Raw genomic sequence first — 23,204 nt, 5'->3', positions numbered from 1 at the left:
TGGTCTGCGGGGACGGGGAGGTGTCCGTATGCAGCGAAAGAGAACAGACACAGACTCGGCTAGCGATGCTCCGTCCTGCTCCTATAGTTGTGATTCACAGAGACTGATGGTGCCTCAGCTTAACCCTCTAACAGGTGCTGCCTTCAGCCTGCCTTATATAGGATCTATCAACTGGAACATGGACCCTGTGACAACACAGACACTCCCTGGCCTTCATCCTCCTCACACTCTCCTAATGTTAAACCAGACCTCAGACAATACCAGTGTCTCAACACTAAATAGCTACACAAGCCCATTGACAAGTAGTAGTAACGCTATTAGTAGATCCGGTGGCAAAGAAAAGCGCTTCCCGTGTTCATTCTGTGGGAAAGCCTTCAGTTTCCCCAAACACGTGGAGATCCACCAGAGGATGCACACGGGAGAGAAACCGTTCAGCTGTAGCCAGTGTCACATGCGCTTTGCCCAGGCTGGCCACCTGAAGAGGCACCAGAGAGTCCACACAGGGGAGAAACCCTACAGCTGCCCCCAGTGTGAGAAGAGCTTCTCCCGCCAGCCCCAGCTGAAGAGGCACCTGAAGGTCCACACGGGAGAAAGGCCGTTCGCCTGTACGCACTGCGGGAAGAGGTTCTCAGAGAGGAGCTCTCTCAGGATACACCAGCAGAAAATGCACACAGCCCATGTATAGAGTATAGTGACATGTAATGTAGTACTAGTTAGTTTTTAGTTCATTCTGTTGGTTTAGGATGTAGTAGGGAACTGGATGAGGTGAACTGAGGAAAGAATGAGTATGATGAGGCAGAGTACATGATATGGTGATGGTGTCTGTACAAATGCTTCACTGATGAAGAGTGACAAACTTTGTCCCTTTCAGGTTGATGCTGGTGTTTTATAATAAGGAAATGAGAGTGCCTTAATTCATGTTTACATTAAATAAAGTAGTAATGTGTAATGTTGAACCTTTTCCAACATTTATTTTATCAAAGTGAGGTTACCAGATTTACAGAAGTTATTTTACACTGAATAAAAATAAACGCAACACGATTTTACTGAATTAAAGTTTATATAAGGAAATCAGTTAATATAAATAAATGTGTTAGTCCCTAATCTAAGGATTTCACATGACTAGGAATCAGTGTTGTGTTCTAGACCACCTAAAGCGAGACCGGAGAACCGGAGAAAGACCGTAGAAAATCGAGTCCGAATCAAGACCAGAAAATTTGGAGTCCAATTCAACACCATGATTGTAATTTTGTCAAATCTCCACCATTGTAAGAGTTCAAAATGTCCGGTATTTCTGTGTTCATATTTCAGAAGAACATGTGGATTCTTCAGACATTCAGAAAAGGTGAAAAAAATGCATGCTGAGGGAAAATAGAGCCACTCTACAAATTATTACTAACCCAAACAATGAGGACCTTCTACGCCTAAGGATTTTTTAAATTGAACCTTTATTTAACTAGGCAAGTCAGTTAACTTCTACTTGCACACAATCCCGGATCCGGGAGCACCCCCATCAGTAAAAAAGCTGACTAGCATAGCCTAGCATAGCGTCACAAGTAAATACTAGCATCTAAATATCATTAAATCACAAGTCCAAGACACCAGATGAAAGATACACATCTTGTGAATCCAGCCATCATTTCTGATTTTTAAAATGTTTTACAGGGAAGACACAATATGTATTTCTATTAGCTAACCACGATAGCAAAAGACACAACTTTTTTTTCCCACCATTTTTTTCCTGCATAGGTAGCTATCACAATTTCGACCAAATAAAGATATAAATAGTCACTAACCAAGAAACAACTTCATCAGATGACAGTCTGATAACATATTTATTGTATAGCATATGTTTTGTTAGAAAAATTTGCATATTTCAGGTATAAGTCATAGTTTCACATTGCAGCCACCATCACAACTCTCACCAAAGCAACTAGAATAACTACAGAGACCAACGTGAATTACCTAAATACTCATCATAAAACATTTATGAAAAATACACAGCGTACAGCAAATGAAAGACAAAGATCTTGTGAATCCAGCCAATATTTCAGATTTTTTAAGTGTTTTACAGCGAAAACACAATATAGCATTCATTATATTAGCTTACTACAATAGCCAACCACACAACAGCATTGATTCAAGCCAACAATAGCGATAACGAATAAACCAGCAAAAGATATTAATTTTTTCACTAACCTTCTCAAACTTCTTCAGATGACAGTCCTATAACATCATATTACACAATACATATAGAGTTTGTTCGAAAATGTGCATATTTAGCGGCACAAATCGTGGTTATACAATGAGAATAGTAGCCAGGCTGCCAACAAAATGTCGGGAGAAATCTTGGGAGAGGCACCTAATCTAATCAGTAACTAATCATAAACTTGACAAAAAAATACAGGTTGGACAGCAAATGAAAGATACATTAGTTCTTAATGCAACCGCTGTGTTAGATTTTTAAAATTAACGTTACTACGACATACGTGCGTATGAGCGTGCGTTAAAGCGAGACCGCACCGAAATTAATGGCGGAATAGTATTTTTACATTTTCCAACAGAACAACGAATTAACATCATAAATACTTCTTACTTTTTGATGAGCTCCCATCAGAATCTTGGGCAAGTTGTCCTTTGTCCAGAGGAATCGTTGCTCGGTTGTAGATTGTCGCCTTCAACTTTGGAATTAGCAGTAAACATTAGCCATGTGGCAAAGACGTGTCCAACTCACTATAACGCAGCACTAAGAAATATCCGAAAATCGCAATATACTGATATAAACTGATATAACTCGGTTTAAAATAACAACATTATGATGTCTTTAACACCTATATCGAATAAAATCAGAGCCGGATATATCTAAGGCCTATAACGGGAGCTTTCCAGAACGCAATCCTGAGGTCTGTCTTGCGTCATGGCGAATGAAGAAAAGACTGGACCCCACATTCCCAGACCCTTTATATGGCCTCAGGTCTGCCTAGCAACTCCATTCCAATTCTCACTATTTGCTGACATCTAGGGGAAGGCGTATGCAGTGCATCTCGACCAATAGAAGACATGCAAATTAATAAACTGACCTCAGAACAGCCTGCCTGATTTCAGATTTCTCACTTCCTCACAGGAAAATTGCTCCAACTTGAGTTCTGTTTTACTCACAGATATAATTCAAACGGTTTTAGAAACTAGAGAGTGTTTTCTATCCAATAGTAATAATAATATGCATATTGTACGAGCAAGAATTGAGTACGAGGCAGTTTAATTTGGGAACGAAATTTTTACAAAGTGAAAACAGCACCCCCTATTGAGAAAAGGTTTTAAGAACGTATCTCTTATTTACAATTATGGCCAAACCCGGATGACACTGGGCCAATTGTGCACCGCCCTATAGGACTCCCAATCACGGCCGGTTGTGATACAGCCTGGAATTGAACCAGGGTGTCTGTAGTGACGCCTCAAGCACTGAGCTGCAGTGCCTTAGACTGCTGCGCCTCTCGGGAGCCCCCGAGTATTTATAACATATTTATAATGATAATAATAATTCTAATTACATTATTTTCAATGATATTGATATAATCTATTACATTTTTGTTGGAAAGGAAACGGTTAACACTGAAGAGAAAAAAAGATCCAATCAGGATTTTTCTTTGGTGGTCTCTGGGGAGATAAATCTAGCTAGCTAAGTAAGCCATTGGCTAGGCCACCAGAAGCTAGACAGAAAGGATCTGCCATTCAACTACATTTTTGCGTGACAGTGGAATCAACCAATCACATTTTGAATTGTAATGGGTGGGACTGTTTTTACAAAAAAACGTATGGAAAACGTCTGCCTTATCAAAGGCCAGCAGGTCACTGCGGAATAGGGAGCAGTAGTTCTCACGGTCTAGCCAGCTATCTTTTGTTGTAGGCTAGTTTGCAGTGGCTGCAGCATTGTTATTGAAGATGTTGCTAATTTGTTAGCTTCTCACTTTTCAAGAATAACTTTCAACAAGAAGTTAAGTTTCAAATGATCATCATCTGGTGAGTGGAACAGTTTTTTATTGGAGCTCACTTGCTTTTCTTAGCCATTTCTTTGGAAATAACTTGTGTGTGAAACATTGTTGCATTTAAACTTTAGTTTATCGGTTACTTTGTGTTAAATGTGAAATGTTTTTTGCAATGGGAAGTAGTAGTTGTACATTTCGATGAGGAAATGCTTTGCCTAATGGTTATTTTTTTGTACTCTTATGATTGGGAACTACTGGCTTATTATGTCAGTGTGAATGGACTGCTTATCTTTAACATCATGCTGTGTGTGACTGCTGTCTTTCCATCGGCCCTAAGTAGTGATGCTTGGAGAAGTGGGTATACTCAAATTTTCCCAAACGGCCTGCCCAGCGGAGGCAAGGCACCCTATGTTTTCCTATGGTTTTTAATTAGTATTCCTATATATTTTTCAGATTTGCACTCTCAATCACACTGTTTTTTTAAAACAGAAAAACAACAAAAAATGTATGTTCTTAGTCCACAACAATGCTTAAACCACACCCTGAGACCATTTTGGAGGTCTGGGAAAAATCGCAAAAAAGTATGAGGTGAGGAGTATTTTTAATAATAGTAATAATGTATTATTTTTTTGCTCAATCTGATTGGGTGGGCATGACTGAATTGTGCATCAGAAATAGCCTACTAACCAATACTTTTTTGAATACCTGGTTTGCATACCCATTTACTTGTAGATCATAAGTTGAAACGTCTTTCCTACCTACCCTACAGGCTACCGATGTCATTCTTATGCGATCTGCTCCATGCCAAAACCAGTTGAGAGCTGTACGCTCTTGCTGCCTGCTGAAACTAGTCTGTGCGGCGTGCTTGTGAATATATTTCACATGCTTTGCGATTGTGTAGGCTACTTTGTGCATGATCTCTCTATTGTACTACATAACTGATAAGTCGTATACTTCCACTACATTACTTTAATAGGCATCAGTGGGGATTAAGAAGAGAGTATACGAAATGCCCAAAAGTGCACTCCTACATGAGTGCGCTGGTATTACCATTGCTATCCTTTCAGCATCACAAACCTGTCACACACTGAAGGTCCAATAGGTTCGCCACTGAAGGCCTAGGTCCACTAGGTTCGCCACTGCGCAAACATGTCTATAATAGATATAAAGACTGCAGGTATTAATGTTTCAAGAAAGGAGGGTATATATTTGGCCTGGCAAAGCGTGTTACAGAGTCTAGTTGATAGGTAATCGACTAGCTGGGCTGTTCCCCGGACCCCGTATGTAGGGACTTGTACAATGCTTGAACATGGCTATTGAACTTGACATTTGTGTCTGTCTTTATTCTTTAATCTAACATACCATGTTTCTGTATGATATCAGAAGTGTCTCGAAAAACCACACGTTTGTTATTTTTGTAGCTAAGTACAGTATAGGCGCAGTTACACACGCCGTTTCCTACTGCTAATGTTCGTCACACCACTGATCAACTCGTTGTTAGCTGGCTAGTTAGCATCACTACCTACCTCGATGGCTGAAGGCAAAGAGATCTATTCCATCGCTATGGCAGTGAACATTCTGCCACCAAAACCCGTGGTTCTCACAGGGGACTGGAATACTAATTGGGACAACTTCAGGGATGAATTCGAGGACTATGCGCTGGCGACCGGTCTACATGAAAAACCCAACGAGGTCCAAGCGGCAACTCTGAGGAGTTTAATGGGCAGCGATTCCAGGCACATCTACCGCACAATCTCCCCCACACAGCACAACAACAGGGTGATGGAAAAGGCCATACTGGATGCATTGGATAATTACTTCAAACCCGCCAGGGACGTCATTTAGGAGCAGTTCGTTTTTGGAAGCTGCAAACAGGAAGAGGGTGAGTCAGTAAACAACTTTGTAAACCATTTGAGAGAAAGAGCCGCTACTTGTGAATACGGGGGATTGAAAGATTAACTGATTTGTGACAAAAATAGTACTGGGAATTGCAAATGAGGACATGCGCCGGCGTCTACTAAGAGAGAGAGGCTTAACATTAGTAACTGCCATTGAAATGTGCCGCACTGCCGAAGTCACTGACATGAGAATGAGAGCAATGGAAATCGAAACCCAATGCACCGACGTTGATACTGTTCACGCTGTTGCCAGGCAAACATTCAGACAAAACCAATCGAGGCAGAGTAATTCACCACAAACCGTGACCACAGACAGCCCATAGCATGCAAATACTGTGGAAATGCACACGCAAGAGACAAAGAGCACTGCCCTGCCTATGGAAAACCATGCCGAGCTTGTGGAACTAATAATCGCTTTGCAAAAGTGTGTCTCAAAAGCAAAAGAAGAGTGAGTGAGGGCAAGATTCACTGTGTTGATGTCACTCAGTGTTCAGAACAGTGAAAGTGACATTGACATGCATGAATCCATTGGGGCTGTACACTCAAGAGGGAAGAAATGGTTTGTGGCACTACGATTACACAACAAGCTGCAACAATGTCAACCGGATTCCGGTGCTACGTGCAACGTAATGAGCTACAAAGACAAAAATCAACCTGGCATCTGACACACATCTCTTGCCCAGCGATATTAGACTAAAGCTGTACTCAGGAGAGCTAATGAGCTCTGTGGGCATCTTTGAGACCCATAGCTGGAGTTTGAGATCGTGAAAACCAGTCAACATCCTCTCCTCTCACGCTCTACATGCGAACGCCCGGGATGGATGCAGTTCACCGTACCAAATGACCTGCACATCACGGAGCTTGTCCAACAAGGACCCCTCAACTACTCAGCAGATATGACAATGTATTCAACGGGCTCGTTGAATCAGTACCTGGGGAAGTACACTTTGAATTGTATGAGAGCGTCACTCTAGTCCAGTGTGCTCCTCGCAATGTGCCCATTGCAATGAAACTGGATGTGAAGGCACAGCTGGACAAGTATGAGGTCGATGGCCACATGACATCTGTGACTGAACCAACTGACTGGATCAGCAATATGGTCATAGTGAAAAAGCCAGAGAAGCTGAGGGTCTGCATCGACCCAAAGCATCTGAACCAAGCACTGAAACGCTCCCACTACATCATGCCGACACTGGAGGATGGCCTCTACAAGCCTCCCAAGGCCGGAATGTTCACCTTTGTGGACACCCGAGATGCAATCCTGCAATGCAAGCTGGACGAAGATGGCAGCTTCATGACTACCTTCTGGACCCCCTAGGGTCAGAAACGCTGGCTCAAGCTCCCGTTTGGTGTCTCCATGGCGCCTGAGGTATATCAACGCAAGCAGCACGAGTTACTGGCTGTGCTCAAGGGCATTGAACCCATCGCTGATGATGTCCTGGTTGTAGACTGTGGTGACACAGATGAAGAAGCAGAATGCGATCACAATGTGAAGTTCCTGGCACTGATGGAGCGCTGCCGATCAGTTAAGCTGCGCCTTGGCCTTAAGAAGCTGCAGTTCAAGGAGAAAGACGCCCACTTCCATGGCCACATTCTGTTGGCTGAAGCCGGATCCAGACAAAGTCAGAGCGATCCTCGACATGCCAAACCCGTCTGATGCAAAAGGAGTGCAGCGTCTCATCGGTTTTGCAAAGTTCATGTCACACCTATCAGCAGTCTGTGAGCATCTGCACCGGCTGCTGGACAAAGACACACCATGGCACTGGCTACCCAAAAACAAGGCTACAGGGCAGGAGATAATTTCTGTCTTCATCCATGTCAGTGTTGCACTACTACGACGTTACGAAGCATGTCACAATCCAGAGTGACTCCAGCCAAAGTGGACTTGGATGCTGCCTTATGCAGGCCATCCTGTTGCGTTTGCCTCGAGAGTGCTCACTCCACAAACAAAACTATGCACAAATTGAGAGTGTGCCTCAGCATCGTATTTTCCTGCCAGCGCTTCCATCACTACTTATATGGTCAAGAGCTGGTCACCTCTGAAACTGACCACAAACCACTCATTGCCATATTCAGTAAACCTCTCAACGCGCCTAATAGGCTTCAAAGCATGCTCCTGACTCTGCAAAACTACAGCCTGAAGGTTGTCTACAAGCCAGGACCAGAGATGTACATCAGTAACACCCTGAGCAGGGCAACAGCACAATGTACAGGCAATGTACAGGCATTGATGTTCAACAGATCAATCAGGCAGACTACTTAAACGTCACAGATCACCGCCTAGCTCAGATCAGGCAACACACTGACAAGGACGAACACCTACAGTCACTGAAGTCCATGGTTCTCACAGGTTGGCCGTACCTGAAAGAGGAGACACATTTCGAGTTGAGATCAGTGTGCAAAATGGCATCTTGTTTGGAGGTCAGAAGGCCATTATCCCCAAATCACTACATCCAGAGATGCTTACCCGCATACATTCCAGTTATGTTGGAGTTGACGCATGCTACCGCCAGGCACGCAAAACATTATACTGGCCAAACATGCAAGTAGAAATTAAAGACTCAGCAGCTGTACCACATGCAACGAGTATGCTCATGAACAGCAAAAGGAAACCATGATGTCGCACGAACTGCCCTCAAGGGCCTGGTAAATCGTCAGCATGGATTTATTCAGCCACAGACAAATGGACTATCATCGTTGATCACTACTCTGACTTTTGGGAAATGTAACTGCTCCCTGACTTGTCTGCAGAGACGGCCATAAAGCGCTGCAAGGCCAGCCTGACAAAGTCATCACGGACAATGGCCCACAATTCACTGCACAGTTCAAGCGTTTAACCTCAATGGGAGTTTGACCACACGTGACCGCTCCAAGGCACCCAATGGCAAGGCAGGGTCAGCTGTCAAGATTGCAAAAAACCTGTTACGCAAGGCCTTGCGTGACAGCAATGAACACTGGAAAGCCATCTTAAAGTGGAGGAACACACACACTGAAAACATGGACAGCAGCCCAGCGCAACGCCTTCTGTCCAGTTGTCTGAAGACTACCATCCCTGTAGCTAACAAGCTACTTGAGCCCTATGTTATGGTTGGCATCACAGACAAACTGCAACACAGAAAGCAGCTCGCTAACTGCTTCTACGACCGGACTGCTCGAGACCTACCAGAGCTGGAGGTGGGGGAAACAATAAGGATGAAACCGCTGCCGGGAGACCACATATGACTTGAGGCTGGGCACGTGTCTACAGAGAGTTGCACCACGTTCTTACCTGGTGGATGTTGGTGGGTCCCTCCATCGTCGTAATCGGGTCGATCTGCATGTAGGAAAGCAGACAACAAACCAGAACACACCATACACTCACCTAGATGAACTGGATCACAGTCCAGGCCAAGGGGAAAGGGGAGCAGAATTGAGACATGAGCCAACTGAGGGTGAGGCATCTACTCCACCAAGCTCTCCAGCTTGTGGCCCTAACTCTACCCCTGTCAGAGCCCATACTTACTTCCGGGTTGGTCGGCTGTGTAAGCCACCGAACAGGCAAGGGACTGTGTTAACTCGTCCTCTGTTATATATATTTTTAAAAAACAGGAAGAGGACAACTGAAGTAAAAAAGAAATGTAATGCATTTTCATTTGTTATGACTTGACTGTTAAGAACTTAATGTTGTGCTGTTATGTTTGCACTTTCTATTGAAACAATAATGTTACGGAGTCTAGTTGATAGGTAATCGACTAGCTGGGCTGTTCCCCGGACCCCGTATGTAGGGACTTGTACAATGCTTGAACATGGCTATTGAACTTGACATTTGTGTCTGTCTTTAATCTAACATATCATACAGAAACAACCCTGTTTTATGCACTTACTGAATGGAAGCTGATAATTATGAATTTTGTACTCTGCTGGTCTCTGGAAATTACAAGGCTTCACTGTCTGAGACAGAGTCAAGACTGAGTACAAATGTATCCGACACCGAGACAAGAAAACCACTCAAAATGTGGTCTCGAGACTGGTCTCGGGTACTACAACACTGCTAGGAATACAGATATGCATCTGTTGGTCACAGATACCTTAAAAAAAGTAGGGGCGTGGATCAGAAAACCAGTCACTATCTGGTGTGCCATCTGCCCAGTACAGTTGAAACAGCGATTAATTCGTGAAGAGCATACTTCTCTAGCATGCCAGTGGCCATCGAAGGTGAGCATTTGCCCACTGAAGTCAGGTTGAGACCCTGGTGTGGACGACGAGCATGCAGATGAGCTTCCCTCAGACGGTTTCTGACAGTTTGTGCAGAAATTTTTTGGTTGTGCCAACCCACAGTTTCATCAGCTGTCCGGGTGGCTGGTCTCAGATGATCCCACAGCTGAAGAAGCCAGATGTGTAGGTCCTGGGCTGGCGTGGTTACACGTGGTCTGCTGATTTTCTTTAATAATAAACTCCAGTGGCTCCATATTGATACTTGAATCACAGTGTTAGAGATGGGCTTGACTGTGGTTTACATTTTATTATAAAACTGGGTGGTTCGAGCCCTGAATGCTGATTGGCTGAACACCATGTTATATCAGACAGTATACCACAAGGATGACAAATCACTTATTTTTACTGTTCTAATTACATTGTAACCAGTTGATAATAGCAATAAGGCATGAGTGGGCATGTTATATACTTTTTACATGTTTCTGTGTTTACAGCAAGAGTTTCTTATATAAACCTTTTATATGCTCTTCTGTACAATTTGTGTTTACAGTCTGCGGTCCATGAGGACCTGCTGATGTCCAGTGTTGCTGACGGGAGAGACTGGACCTCTGAAGCACCTGGTCACAAACCCTGGCCCAGGATCAGAACCCTGGATCAGGAGCCGTTGCTCTTCCTTCCCGAGTCAGGACTAGGACCCAACCACCAAGGCCCGAGACTCCACCACCACCACACCGAACACAACCAGTGGACAGGTGGACTGAACAACAGTCCTGGTGGTCATCAGAGAGACAGAGGCTCTGGTCAGGGATCCAGTCTGCAGCCCAGACCCTTCCCTTCACAGTCTCAGTGCAGGGATGAAGCAGGGCCTGGGGCTGATAGAGATAGACCTTCCTGTTCCTATGATACAAACACCACAGTATCCATGATGAACAGAGCAGGTCACCTTGGGCTTCAGCCTTCACAGAGAGTGGTGGGAGACGCCCCTGGTGGTAGTCTATCAGCAAGTCTGTCTTCTCCTTCAGGATCTTGTCTAATGCCTGGTGACTGGGTTCATAGCAAGCCTGGGTCCAGCCTTCCTCAGCTACCTCATGGTTACCCCATGAATACAGACAGGGTCAGGATGGGACGGATTAGGTCGGACGCCGACAAGCCGTATGCCTGCCCCACGTGTGGGAAGCGCTTCGCTGAGGCGAGCTATGTGAAGAAGCACCAGACCGTTCACACCAAGGAGAGGCCCTTCAAGTGCAAACTATGTTACAAGAGCTTCTCCTTCCTGAGTAACCTTATCAGACATAGGAGTGTCCACAATGGGGAGAAATTGTAGCAGTGTGGCTTGAGATGTACACAGGGGATATGAGAACTTTTCTTTATCTGACATATTATAGTTATCATGTGAAGTGTCTTTGGGTAAGAGGGTAATTAACCACATACCCCTCATTAACCCTTTGTTAACTTGTCATTTGAAACAGGCTTGAGTAAATCTGTTTTTAGAGAGACAGTTAACCTAGGCTAGAACAATGATAGTTTAATATTTACCTTACTGAGGTGATGTAGATGGAATAAAGTAATTATTTTCTCTTCTCTATTCTTGCTAACACACTGTTCTTTCTAAAAGTCTGCACTCAGTTCGAAAGATAGCAATAATAGGAGATTTTGTGTAATGTACACTGAACAAGAATATGAATGCAACATGTAAAGTGTTGGTCCCATATTTCATGAGCTGAAAAAGATGTTCCATATGCACAAAAATCTTATTTCTCTAACATGTTGTCCACAAATTTGTTTACATCCCTGTTAGTGAGCATTTCTACTTTGCCAAGATAATCTATCCACCTGTCCAGTGTGGCATATCAAGAAGCTGATTATCATTCTTTTCTCTTCTGCTCAATTCTTGCGAACACACTGTTCTTTAGAGCGTTGGGCTAGTTGCCCCTGAGCAAGGCAACAGCAAGGCACTGTTCCCTGAGCACCGAAGACGTGGATGTCGATTAAGGCAGGCCCCAGCACCTCTCTGATTGACACATTTCAGTTAAAGGCATTCAGTTGTACAACTGAGTAGGTATCCCCCTTTCCCTTTGTACACAAGTTAGTCACAAGACGTGGCGAGGCTTTCAAATTATGTAAACGCCACGCACATATAACGTGTGCGCAACCGCAACATTCAAACGAGGCTACAAAGAAAACTAATGGGACTGTGCGTTGACTTCAAAATCGGGGGTGTGAACTAGGTTTCTATTCAAGCGTTGATCGACATGGTAATGGATCTATAGTATTGGAGAAAAGTTGAAAAAACGGACCCTCCGTTAAAGTACAGCACGCATAAAGCAACTATTTCTGTCTTCCAATGTCTCTCCACCAGGTGTAGCACTTCGCTCATCGTTTAAAAACAAGAAATGGACAGTGACAGGGGTAAGTCATTTTTTGCGTCATCATAGCATGCAATCATCATTCTCAAAGCCGCTGTTTACTTCTAAGATCACTTTAGCACCGCCCTAAAAACCTGATTCAAATTCAATTCAACACAAACCTTCAAATAGGTATGTAATGACACATTATATAAACTCTTTATAGTGTTTTATTTACATTTTAAAGGTGATAAGTTGGACAGATCGAGTGAAAAAAAGCAATTTTCCCACACAACATCTCCTTCTCACTATCACGCATTAGTTTCGCTTCCCCACCTGCCATTTTTTTTTAAACCCGACGGGGCTCATTGCCTGCTTGAATTATGCAGAAACGGGCTGCGTTTAGGTCACGTAATTGATTCTGTTGGAAAGGGGAGAAATTGTGCTTTACAATGGTATTGACATTACAGTTGATCTGGAAGTATTACGTTTTTGGGGTGCTAAAATAAGGGCAATTGTACGGACCAAGGCGATGTACGAGTTTACGTGAGTTTACGTTACATTCAATAATGACAAACCGTCCCTTTGCAAGTCAGAATATTTAATAAACTTAATTTGAATTTACTCTGCCGATTATCCGTGGTGTTCGTCCTTCTGTTGGTATACATTTTAGACAAAATATCAACAGGACAGTGTTATTAACCCGACTTCAAAACACTGATCTTTGTGTGTGGCAATCAAGATTTTTTTGCCCGTGCACAAGACGGAAGTACGTGCACATGCGACGTTTTCATGAAACTGAAGTTTGCAGGCGTTTACATGGTTTTGTGCACGTGCCAGGTGATCACAATTTAAAACGGCAGTAATGGTGCTCTAAAAATTCGGGTAAACAATACTTTCCTATGGATAATTTGTCTCGAATTTCGTGCAATTGAAGGTCAAACCGCACAGATCACCGGTGTAGAGTAAGTTCAAATGTAATTGTATTCAATATTCTTGCTTGTAAGGAACATTTGCACAATGTTACATTAGTTTCAGGCTGTATATACCAATTGCATGGTGTAGTACAGCCTAATTAAATCAGACAATTAACAAGTCTGTTCTCAGCTTGAAAGATACTGATTTTAGGAGATGTTATGTGTAATGCAATAAGCAGCACATATTTCAAAAGAACAGCTACACACCCTTTGAGCTATGACTTCAACCAATAAGATCCTTTATTTTCATTGTAAACAGAAATAAACATGACCAAGAACAATTTTCTAGTTAGTGTTTTTAATGTTGTTATTTAGATTAGCGTCCAGGTGTTGTGCCGAAAATCTCCCCCTGACAGAATCCCCCCTACCCCACACTCAATTCTTCATTGATGCGACTTGCTTGCTATTTGAGATTTCTGCTCTTTACTCCGTTGTCAGTTTAGCCTACATTTCACTGATCTTAGTAGCAGAAAGCATTTTTATTTGTGTCCTTCAAGGCAGCTGTCAGTGATCACGTTAGACTGCATTTGATTTGATATGGAGGTTTGATCGCGGGGGAGGCACTAGTAATGTCTGCAGTTTTCGGTTTGGCTATTTGTTTCAAATGTATTAGTTCATAAATAAATCTCTTTGCCATAATTCGTAATCTCTCCCATGTCTTATTCGACTAGTAGTTGTTCTGAAATGTTTATTGCTTGCCTACATTTTACTCCCTCTGTTTAATATAACACACATATATTTATTTCGGTTGCCTATCCTGACGTGAAGTTTGTTCTATAGAAAGTATTTGACTCTAGTGACAAAATTAAGGAGATTTAATTTTGTCCCCTCAATAATTTGTGCAGCTTTGTATAATGTTAAAAATGATGTTAAAAAGGGTAACTACACAGTGGTGACCCGTCGTTCATGGCAGGTGAGGCAGAGCTGTTTTGAGCCCCACCTCTCCCATCAGGAGTGGGGTGTAATAGGAGTGGGGTGTAATACATGATCAGACTCAGAACATGACATTAAAACCAGTCCAATAATGTTAATGAACAGTAACACATACCAGTTTTTAAAACAGAAAAAACAACAATCATTAGGATTTCATAATTACCATGTGAAGAGTTTCACAACCTTGAAATTATTTTTTAAAGGTGTATGTTTTTTTGTTGTTTAAAAAAAAATATATTTTATTTTTTCATTTTCCAATTAACAACATTCAAGACAAACGTGAAAAGATATTAGACAACAATAGGACAAAGTGACAGTGACAGATGAGCGTAACAAAGAAAGAAAAAATAAAACAAATTATAATTATATATACAAACATACAATAAAAAATATATATAATGAGACATTGGATCATATAGTCACCTGCTGTAGGCTACATATTATACATTACGTGTGAAACATTATATAAGGATAATATAGAGATTCATTCAATGTGATGTGGGGGGAGATTCTCCATATAGTCAATAAAAGGTTGCCAAATTCTGTAAAATGTATTTAACTTATTCCTCAAGCGGTAAGTAATTTTCTCCAGTGGGATACAACTATTAACTTCTGATAGCCACATTGCAACTGGCAGGGGGGAATCCAGTTTCCATTTCAAGGCGATACATTTCTTGGCAATCGCTAGCAATATTTCTGTTAGCTTTATAGTGTGGCTTTGCCTAAGATTGGTGTTAGTCAAGTTGCCCAGTAGACAGACCTCCGGGTCTAAAGGGAATGCAACCCCATGAATTGAGGATATGGTATCGCATACCCCCTGCCAGAAACCATGTAGTTTTGAACACTGCCAAGTGGAATGGAGGAATGTTCCTTCATCTGAGCCACATCTAAAACATAGGGAGGAGATATCAGGGTTGAACTTGTGCAGTCTAGATGGGGTGATATAGAGCTGATGGAGGAAATTAAACTGGATCAGTCTGTATCTGGAGTTCAATGTGGATGTAACACCATCCCTGCATAGGTCACTCCATAGACCCTCATCAAGATCAATACCCAGATCTTTTTCCCATCTAAGTCGGGGTTTATCTAGCCCAGACAGTGTTAGTCCTGACATAAGAGCATCGTAAACACGGGAAATGGTCTTGAACAGTGGTTGGTCTGCGTGGCAGAGTTGTTCAATAGGTGACATCTTAGGTAGGTTCCATTGTCCCTTGAGAGACACCCTAATAAAGTTTCGTAGTTGTAGGTAGCTAAAGAAGTCCCTGTTAGGCAAGTGGTATTTCTGTTTCAGCTGATCAAAAGACATAAGAACTCCCTCCTCGTAACAATGTTCCAGAAGAGTGATCCCCTTATCAGACCATGGTCTAAAGTTACTATTCTGGAAAAACATAGGAATCAATCTATTGTTCCATAAAGGGGTTTTAGGGGAAAGGAATCCCCCTCGTCCGAACAGCTCATGCAGTTTGCACCATGCCAGGACAGAATGTATGATTAAAGGGTTGTCTGTGATGGTTTTTATAGATTTTCTGTCCCATTTGTAAAACAATTCTGCCCCAGTGTCATCATTTACCTCAAGCTTTTCAATGTTCAACCATGAGGGAGAGGGACCCTTGTCAAACCTCTGAGCCAGAAACCTAGACTGTGCTGCCCAGTAGTACATTCTAAAATTGGGGAGGTTTAAGCCCCCTTGACTGTAATCCAGGGTCAGTTTATCCAGGCCAACCCTAGGGGTTTTGCCGTGCCAGATAAACCGTCTGGTCATCTTGTCGAGAGAGGAAAAGAATGCTGCGGGAACAGGGATAGGGAGAGATTGAAACAGATATAGAAATCTGGGCAGGACATTCATTTTGATTACATTGATTCTACCCAGTAGAGTGAGAGGTAAGTCCATCCATTTACAAAGGTCACCCTCCACCTTTTGCAACAAACTGTCCAGATTGAGTTCATAGAGGTTGTTCAGGTTACCATCCACCATTATGGCCAAATATGTGAAGCCCATAGGCGACCATCTAAAAGGAAACTTGTGCTTGATGGTATGATGGTCAAAGACAGACAACGGTAAGATTTCGCTTTTATCTAAATTGACCTTATATCCAGAGAAAGAACTATAACACTGTAGTAGGATCTGCAAGTGAGAGAGGGAGTGTTCTGGGTTTGTTAGAAATAAGATAAGGTCGTCCGCAAAGAGTGATAATTTATGGGTATGGGGGCCCACCTCAAAGCCATGTATGTCAGGGCACGTTCTAATAGCCTCAGCCAACGGTTCGATGGCGAGGGCAAAGAGGTGGGGGCTAATTGGGCAACCTTGTCTGTTCCCCCTATAGAGAGGGAAAGAGGAGGAAGTAATCCCATTGGTAGCAATCCTAGCTTTAGGAGATTTGTAGAGTGATTTATCAAATTTACAAACACGGTACCTAAACCAAACTTTTCCAAGACGCGAAAGAGGTATGGCCATTCAACCCTATCGAAGGCCTTTTCAGCGTCGAGGGAGACTGCGACACTAGGTATTTTGTTTTTGTTAGCAAGGTGAATTATATCAAAGAACCTTCTGAGATTATTGGAGGACAATCTATTAATTATGAAGCCAGTCTGATCTGGGTTGACCAACAGGGGAAGACATGACTCCAGTCTCTTAGATAGCATCTTGGTGACCAGTTTACAATCTGTGTTAAGGAGAGAGATTGGTCTATATGAGGCGCACTTTAGTGGATTTTTCCCTTTCTTGTGGATTACAGTAATCACTGCTTGAGAGAAAGACTCTGGAAAGCAGTTGTCTTCCCTGGCTTTTTTAAGTACCTCCATAAGGTAGGGGACCAACAGCTCCCTAAATTCTTTATAGAACTCTGGAGGGAAGCCATCCTCCCCAGGAGATTTATTAGAAGGTAAGGATTTAATGGCCCCCAACAATTCAGGAACTGAGAAGTGTTCACTCAGGCGCTCGCTGTCTTCCCCTGACAGGCATGGGAGGTTGAGAGAGGAGAGAAAGGAGTCGATCTCTGATAGATCATCGCTTGATTGGGAAGTGTAGAGGTCTTCATAGTATTTCTTAAAAGTATTATTAATTTCAGTAGGGTCGAAAGATATCTCATTAGTAAGAGTTTCTATAGCATTAATTGTCCTCTTACTTTCCTCTGCTTTCAGTTGCCATGCCAATACTTTGTGAGCTCTCTCTCCAAGCTCGTAATAACGCTGTTTTGATTTAGTGATGGCCCTCTCAGCTTGATACGTGTTCAGAATATTATATTTCATTTTTTTTATTTACCAAAAGCCTGTATAGATCTTTAGTCGGGCCTCTTTGGTAGGTTTTCTCTAGCTCTGAGATTTCAGATTCAAGGGCACTCAGTTCCGCACCGTGTTTTCTCTTCAGCCCTTTAGTATAGGAAATGATCTGTCCCCTCAGATAGGCCTTCAATGTGTCCCAAAGAATGAAACTGTCAGGAGCGGAGGGTTTGTTTGTCAAAGTGAAAATATTGATCTGCTCTTTGATGAATGCACAAAATTCAGGTTGCTTTAGGAGTGTAGAATTTAGTCTCCATCTATATGCTCCATTTACCTTGGTAGGAAAAGGTGTATGTTTTTAACCAGTTCAATAAAATGTCAGAATTAATTAACAATAATAATTAACCTACTGAACAATAACTCATTAAACCTGTTTATTTATTGTGTGTGTGCGTGGCCTATCAGTGGGAAAACTGTGGGTGTTTTTTCAGTTTTATACGTTTATCGAACTCTGAGATGATTGACAGGGCAATTCAGAGGTCATGCTAGCCATCCAGTTTGTTTCTGCTTTTAGTTTTCAGCACGGCCATAGCAGAGAAGACACTTTCACACAGATAGGTACTGCTGAACGGTAGCATGCTTCTGATTGCATGACAAGTGAGAGCAGGATGCTCTCCGACTACGCTGCACCAGAACTTTGGCAGTGTCATTTCCGGGAAGCGCATGCTCAGTCCGCGGTCAAATGACAGCTCCACCAGCTGATCCTCTTTGTTGCTTGGCAGCGTGACTCTTCACATCTCCACTCGAAAGGAGTCCTGTACCCAGTCGTCTTGTCTCCTGTTCTCCTCCGGGAAGTAGTCTCAATTTTCCCTGCAGCTTAACAAGATGTTTAACAGCAATCTCTGCGTGAAGCTCATAAAAGTGACCCAACACTTTACCCTTGGAAAGCCAGCGGACCTCTGCATGATAAAGCACCTGCTGGTGCTCGCTCCTCATATCCCTACAGAAGGCCTGGAAACACCAGCTTTTTGTGGAACTCTTTTTGATATAATTGACACACTTGATCACATCCTGGAGAGTGGCGTGGAGCTCATGCACCATGTCCTTCGCTGCCAATGCCTCCCTGTGTAGGAAACAGTGGTTCCACGTCACACTCAGTGCTCTCTCCAGTATCCGCTTTACTTCTCCGGAGTGCTTTCCCTTCATGGCAGCTTCCCCATCAGTGGTCACACTGACGCACCCATCCCAGGCCAGTCCCACAGAGCCCAGGTACATATCCATTGTGTTAAAGACAGCCTCTGCAGTGGTGGTGATGGGCAAATCAGCACTAAAAAGGAACTGTTCCTCAAAGTTATTATCCCAGACGTGTCTGACATAGACCATTAGAATTGCATGGTTAGCCACATCTGTGGATTCATCAAGCTGCAATGCGTAATGGCCATTTGCACTGATGCGCTCTGATGTCTGACATGTCCTGGATTCTCCTCCTCACGGTGTCATTGGATAGGGGTATGGTTTTAAGTTTGTTGGTGGCTGACTCTCCCAAGATTTCAGTGCACATATCATTCGCAGCAGGGTGTATGAGATCCTCTTTGCTGGTGTGGGCTTTTTTGCACTTAGCAATGCGCTGGGCCACAAGGTATGATGTGCAAAGTGCCTTTTCTTGTACCGTGCATACGTTCTTTAATGAATCTTGTGAGGCCTCCAGATATTGACATTGTCTTTTTAAAAAGTCAGCTGTCTTGTCTTTATGGCTTGGATGCTTGGTGTCCAGATGCCTTTTCATTTCGGAGGGTTTCATGCTCTCATGAGCTATCAAATCAAATCAAGTTTATTTTATATAGCCCTTCGTACATCAGCTAATATCTCGAAGTGCTGTACAGAAACCCAGCCTAAAACCCCAAACAGCAAGCAATGCAGGTGTAGAAGCACGGTGGCTAGGAAAAACTCCCTAGAAAGGCCAAAACCTAGGAAGAAACCTAGAGAGGAACCAGGCTATGAGGGGTGGCCAGTCTTCTTCTGGCTGTGCCGGGTGGAGATTATAACAGAACATGGCCAAGATGTTCAAATGTTCATAAATGACCAGCATGGTCAAATAATAATCAGGAGTAAATGTCAGTTGGCTTTTCATAGCCGATCATTAAGAGTATCTCTACCGCTCCTGCGGTCTCTAGAGAGTTGAAAACAGCAGGTCTGGGACAGGTAGCAAGTCCGGTGGACAGGTCAGGGTTCCATAGCCGCAGGCAGAACAGTTGATTGCAGTTAACAGTTAACAGCTCATTGCATAGGACACACAGCGGTCTACACTCACCCTGCCTGTCTTCTCTATACAGTACCAGTCAAAAGTTTGGACACACCTACTCATTCCAGGGTTTTTCTTTATTTTTACTATTTTCTACAGAATAATAGTGAAGACAACACAACTATGAAATAACATATATGGAATCATGTAGTATTGAGATTCTTTAAAGTAGCCACATGATGTAGTCACCTGGAACGCATTTCAATTAACAGGTGTGAATTTCTTTCCTTCTTAATGCGTTTGAGCAAATCAGTTGTGTTATGACAAGGTAGGGGTGGTATACAGAAGATATCCCTATTTGGTAAAAGAACAATAAGAAGAAGAGACTTGCTTGGGCCAAGAAACATGAGCAATGGACATTAGACCTGTGGAAATCTGTCCTTTGGTCTGATTTATTTAGAATTCAAGGCACACTTAACCAGCATGGCTACCACAGAATTCTGCAGCAATACGCTATCCAATCTGATTTGCGCTTAGTGGGACTATCATTTGTTTTTCAATAGGACAATGACCCAACACACCTCCAGGCTGTGTAAGGGCTATTTGACCAAGAAGGAGAGTAATGGAGTGTTGCATCAGATGACCTGACCTCAACCCAATTGAGATGGTTTGGGATGAGTTGGACCGCAGAGTGAAGGAAAAGCAGCCAACAAGTGCTCAGCATATGTGGGAACTCCTTCAAGACTGTTGGAAAAGCATTCCAGGTGAAGCTGGTTGAGAGAATGCCAAGAGTGTGCAAAGCTGTCATCAAGGCAAAGGGTGGCTACTTTGAAGAATCTAAAATATTTGTTTAACACTTTTTTGGTTATTTCATAGTTTTGATGTCTTCACTATTATTCTACAATGTAGAAAATAGTAAAAATAAAGAAAAACCCTTGAATGGGTAGGTGTGTCCAAACTTTTGACTGGTACTGTATGTAAAACCATATTTGATAAAGTTAATATCACTTTTAAATTATATTATAATTTAAAAGCTTCAACTGGCTTGGCAAACTCAGATTATTATAATTTGTTTTGCATATGTTGTTTAGACCCTATTTTACATAATCTGAGGTGTTTGTGCCTGCCATCGATTGAGACACAGCATGCTCTTGAATACAGGGTGGGAGTCATTTCAATCAAATCAAATGTGCGGTCAAAGAGTGATTGAAATCAAATGGAACAACCCCTCGGTTTGGCGTTTATCCAAAACCCCTACAAAAAAAATAACACATTAATTTCCCCATAGGTTGGGGTGTAGGGTTTGAGCATAGCTTAAAGGTAGGGAATGGCAGTTCCTCTTCCTGCTCCATAGTCAAGTACCATGGTCTTGTAGTGGATGCGAGCTTCGAACTGGAAGCCAGTAGAGTGTGCTGAGGAGCGAGTTGCTGCGTTCTGGCTAAATTGCAGTGATTTGAAGTCACAAGCGGGGAGCCAAGCCAACAGCGAGTTGCAGTAGTCCAGACAGGAGATGACAAGTGCCTGGATTAGGACCGGCGCCGCTTCCTGTGTGAGGTAGGGTCATACTCTACAGATGTTGCAGAGCATGAACCTGCAGGAGCGAGTCACTGCTTTTAATGTTTGCAGAGAACGAAAGGGTTCTTTGCACTCTGGGAAGGAGACAATGTGGAGTTGTCAACCATGATGGAGAGAACTTGAAGAGGGCAGGCCTTCCCCGGGAGGAAGAACAGCTCTGTCTTGTTGAGCTTGAGGTGGGCCAACATCCAAGCGGAGATTTCTGCTAGGCAAGCAGAGATGCGTGCTGCCACCTGGGTGTCAGAAGGGGGGGAAGGAGAAAAGTAGTTTAGTGTTATCCGCATAGCAATGATAGGAGAGACCATGTGAGAATATGACGGAGACGAGTGATTTGGTGTATAAAGAGGGCCTAGAACCGAGCAGTGGGGTACACCAGTAATGAGAGTATATGGTGCAGACACAGATCCTCTCCACGTCACCTGGCAAGAGTGGCCTGCCAAGTAGGATGCATTCCAAGAGTATACAGAGACTGAGACGCCCAGCCCTTAGAGGGTGGAGAGGAGGATCCGATGGTTCAGTGTCGAACGCAGAGGATAGATATAGGAGGATGAGAACAGAGGAGAGCAGTGAGGAGAGCCTCCGTGACACAGAGGAGAGCAGTCTCGGTTGAGTGATCTGTCTAGAAGCCTGACTGGTTAGGGTCAAGAAGATTGTTCAGAGAGCGATAACGAGAGTTGGTCTGAGACAAGAAGATAGTGTCTTGTAATTGGAACATAAGGGAGGAAGTTATGTTGTGCAGAATGAGATTGGGGCATACGGGATTGAATCCTTCTTTGAAATTAATAGGGAAACATGGTACTGGAATGGGTGTATGGTAGAGAACGGTTGAACATGTATTATTATGTGAAATTATGTAGAAAGGGAGTTTATTTGATAGGGTTAGAGAGGTATATCTGAGATGGGGATTGGGTGGTATTTTTTTGGAGGGAGGCAGTGAGGTTTGTAGGGAATTTATTTTATTTTATTAGAAATTCAGGGTTAGTTATAGAATAGTAGTAGGGAGACAGTGACCGTCCTCACACTCCACTACAGTAGGTGGCGGTATATGCACCTTTCAGTTGGTTGCGATTCGCCAATAGAAATGTAAAGAAGAAGTAAATGGAAGTGAACATGACCAAGAACAATTTCCACGATAGCGTTTTTATTTAGATATTAACACCACAGAACTCAAAATTACTAATTTAACTGCACAGCATCACATACCTGCTCCGGGTAGTCATTAATTCGTGTTGGAGACAGGACTTGGTTGATAGATGTTATCTAGGTAACTAAGCTATATAGCAGTTAACGTTAGCTAACAATGGCTAACTGTGTGGTTTCTCACACTCAAATAGCCTCCATTATGGAGGTGCTAGCGAATGCCGCCGTGGCAGAGATCTGTAAACTCGTAGACGACGACTATGTAGTGTTTCGTTTGGAAATTTCTCAAAGCCAGAAAGAAAACAGGGGATTGCGGAGGAAACTACACCTTCTCGAACTGAAGATGGCACGGGAGCGCGCAGAGAGGACAAGGCGAGAGCGCGTCCTCACCAGTCCTCCCAGTAGTGTCAATATTCTCGACGGACACAGAGGAATGGCAAGAGGTACAATTAGCAGAAGGCCGTTCCACTTTGTGCATGTGTCACTAGATTTGTTACACACATATGGTTAACCAGAATTGGTCAGTTTTTTTTTTCTTGGTCAGTTTTTGGACACTATACATTAATTGCCCTTATTACTATCTACCTACCTAACTATCGATCTAGCACAAAGACACTTTCATATTCTAACCAGATTTTTGATTTACTGCATTTTCTATTATTTACTAATTGAAAACAAATAGTATATAAAGAAGT

The 23,204-nt window shown here is 42.9% G+C and overlaps 2 protein-coding genes across 2 annotated transcripts in view; both read left to right on the top strand.

The window, feature by feature from the left end:
• LOC120052940 (zinc finger protein-like) overlaps positions 1 to 11,728 on the top strand; it is a 134,322-nt gene extending 122,594 nt beyond the window's left edge. Inside the window, exon 3 of the mRNA XM_039000180.1 lies at positions 10,629 to 11,728. Coding sequence (XP_038856108.1) covers positions 10,629 to 11,402 — 774 coding nt within the window. The 3' untranslated portion in view covers positions 11,403 to 11,728. The remainder of the gene's footprint in view (positions 1 to 10,628) is intronic.
• A 10,735-nt stretch (positions 11,729 to 22,463) lies between these two features.
• The window catches only part of LOC120053005, a 53,149-nt gene continuing 52,408 nt past the window's right edge, over positions 22,464 to 23,204 (top strand). Inside the window, exon 1 of the mRNA XM_039000256.1 lies at positions 22,464 to 22,952. Coding sequence (XP_038856184.1) covers positions 22,670 to 22,952 — 283 coding nt within the window. The 5' untranslated portion in view covers positions 22,464 to 22,669. The remainder of the gene's footprint in view (positions 22,953 to 23,204) is intronic.

This window comes from Salvelinus namaycush, chromosome 8 (genome assembly GCF_016432855.1).
Source record: "Salvelinus namaycush isolate Seneca chromosome 8, SaNama_1.0, whole genome shotgun sequence".
NCBI lineage: Eukaryota > Metazoa > Chordata > Actinopteri > Salmoniformes > Salmonidae > Salvelinus > Salvelinus namaycush.
The sequence above is the reverse complement of the archived record's forward strand: the minus strand, read 5'-3'. Positions and strand labels throughout refer to the sequence as shown.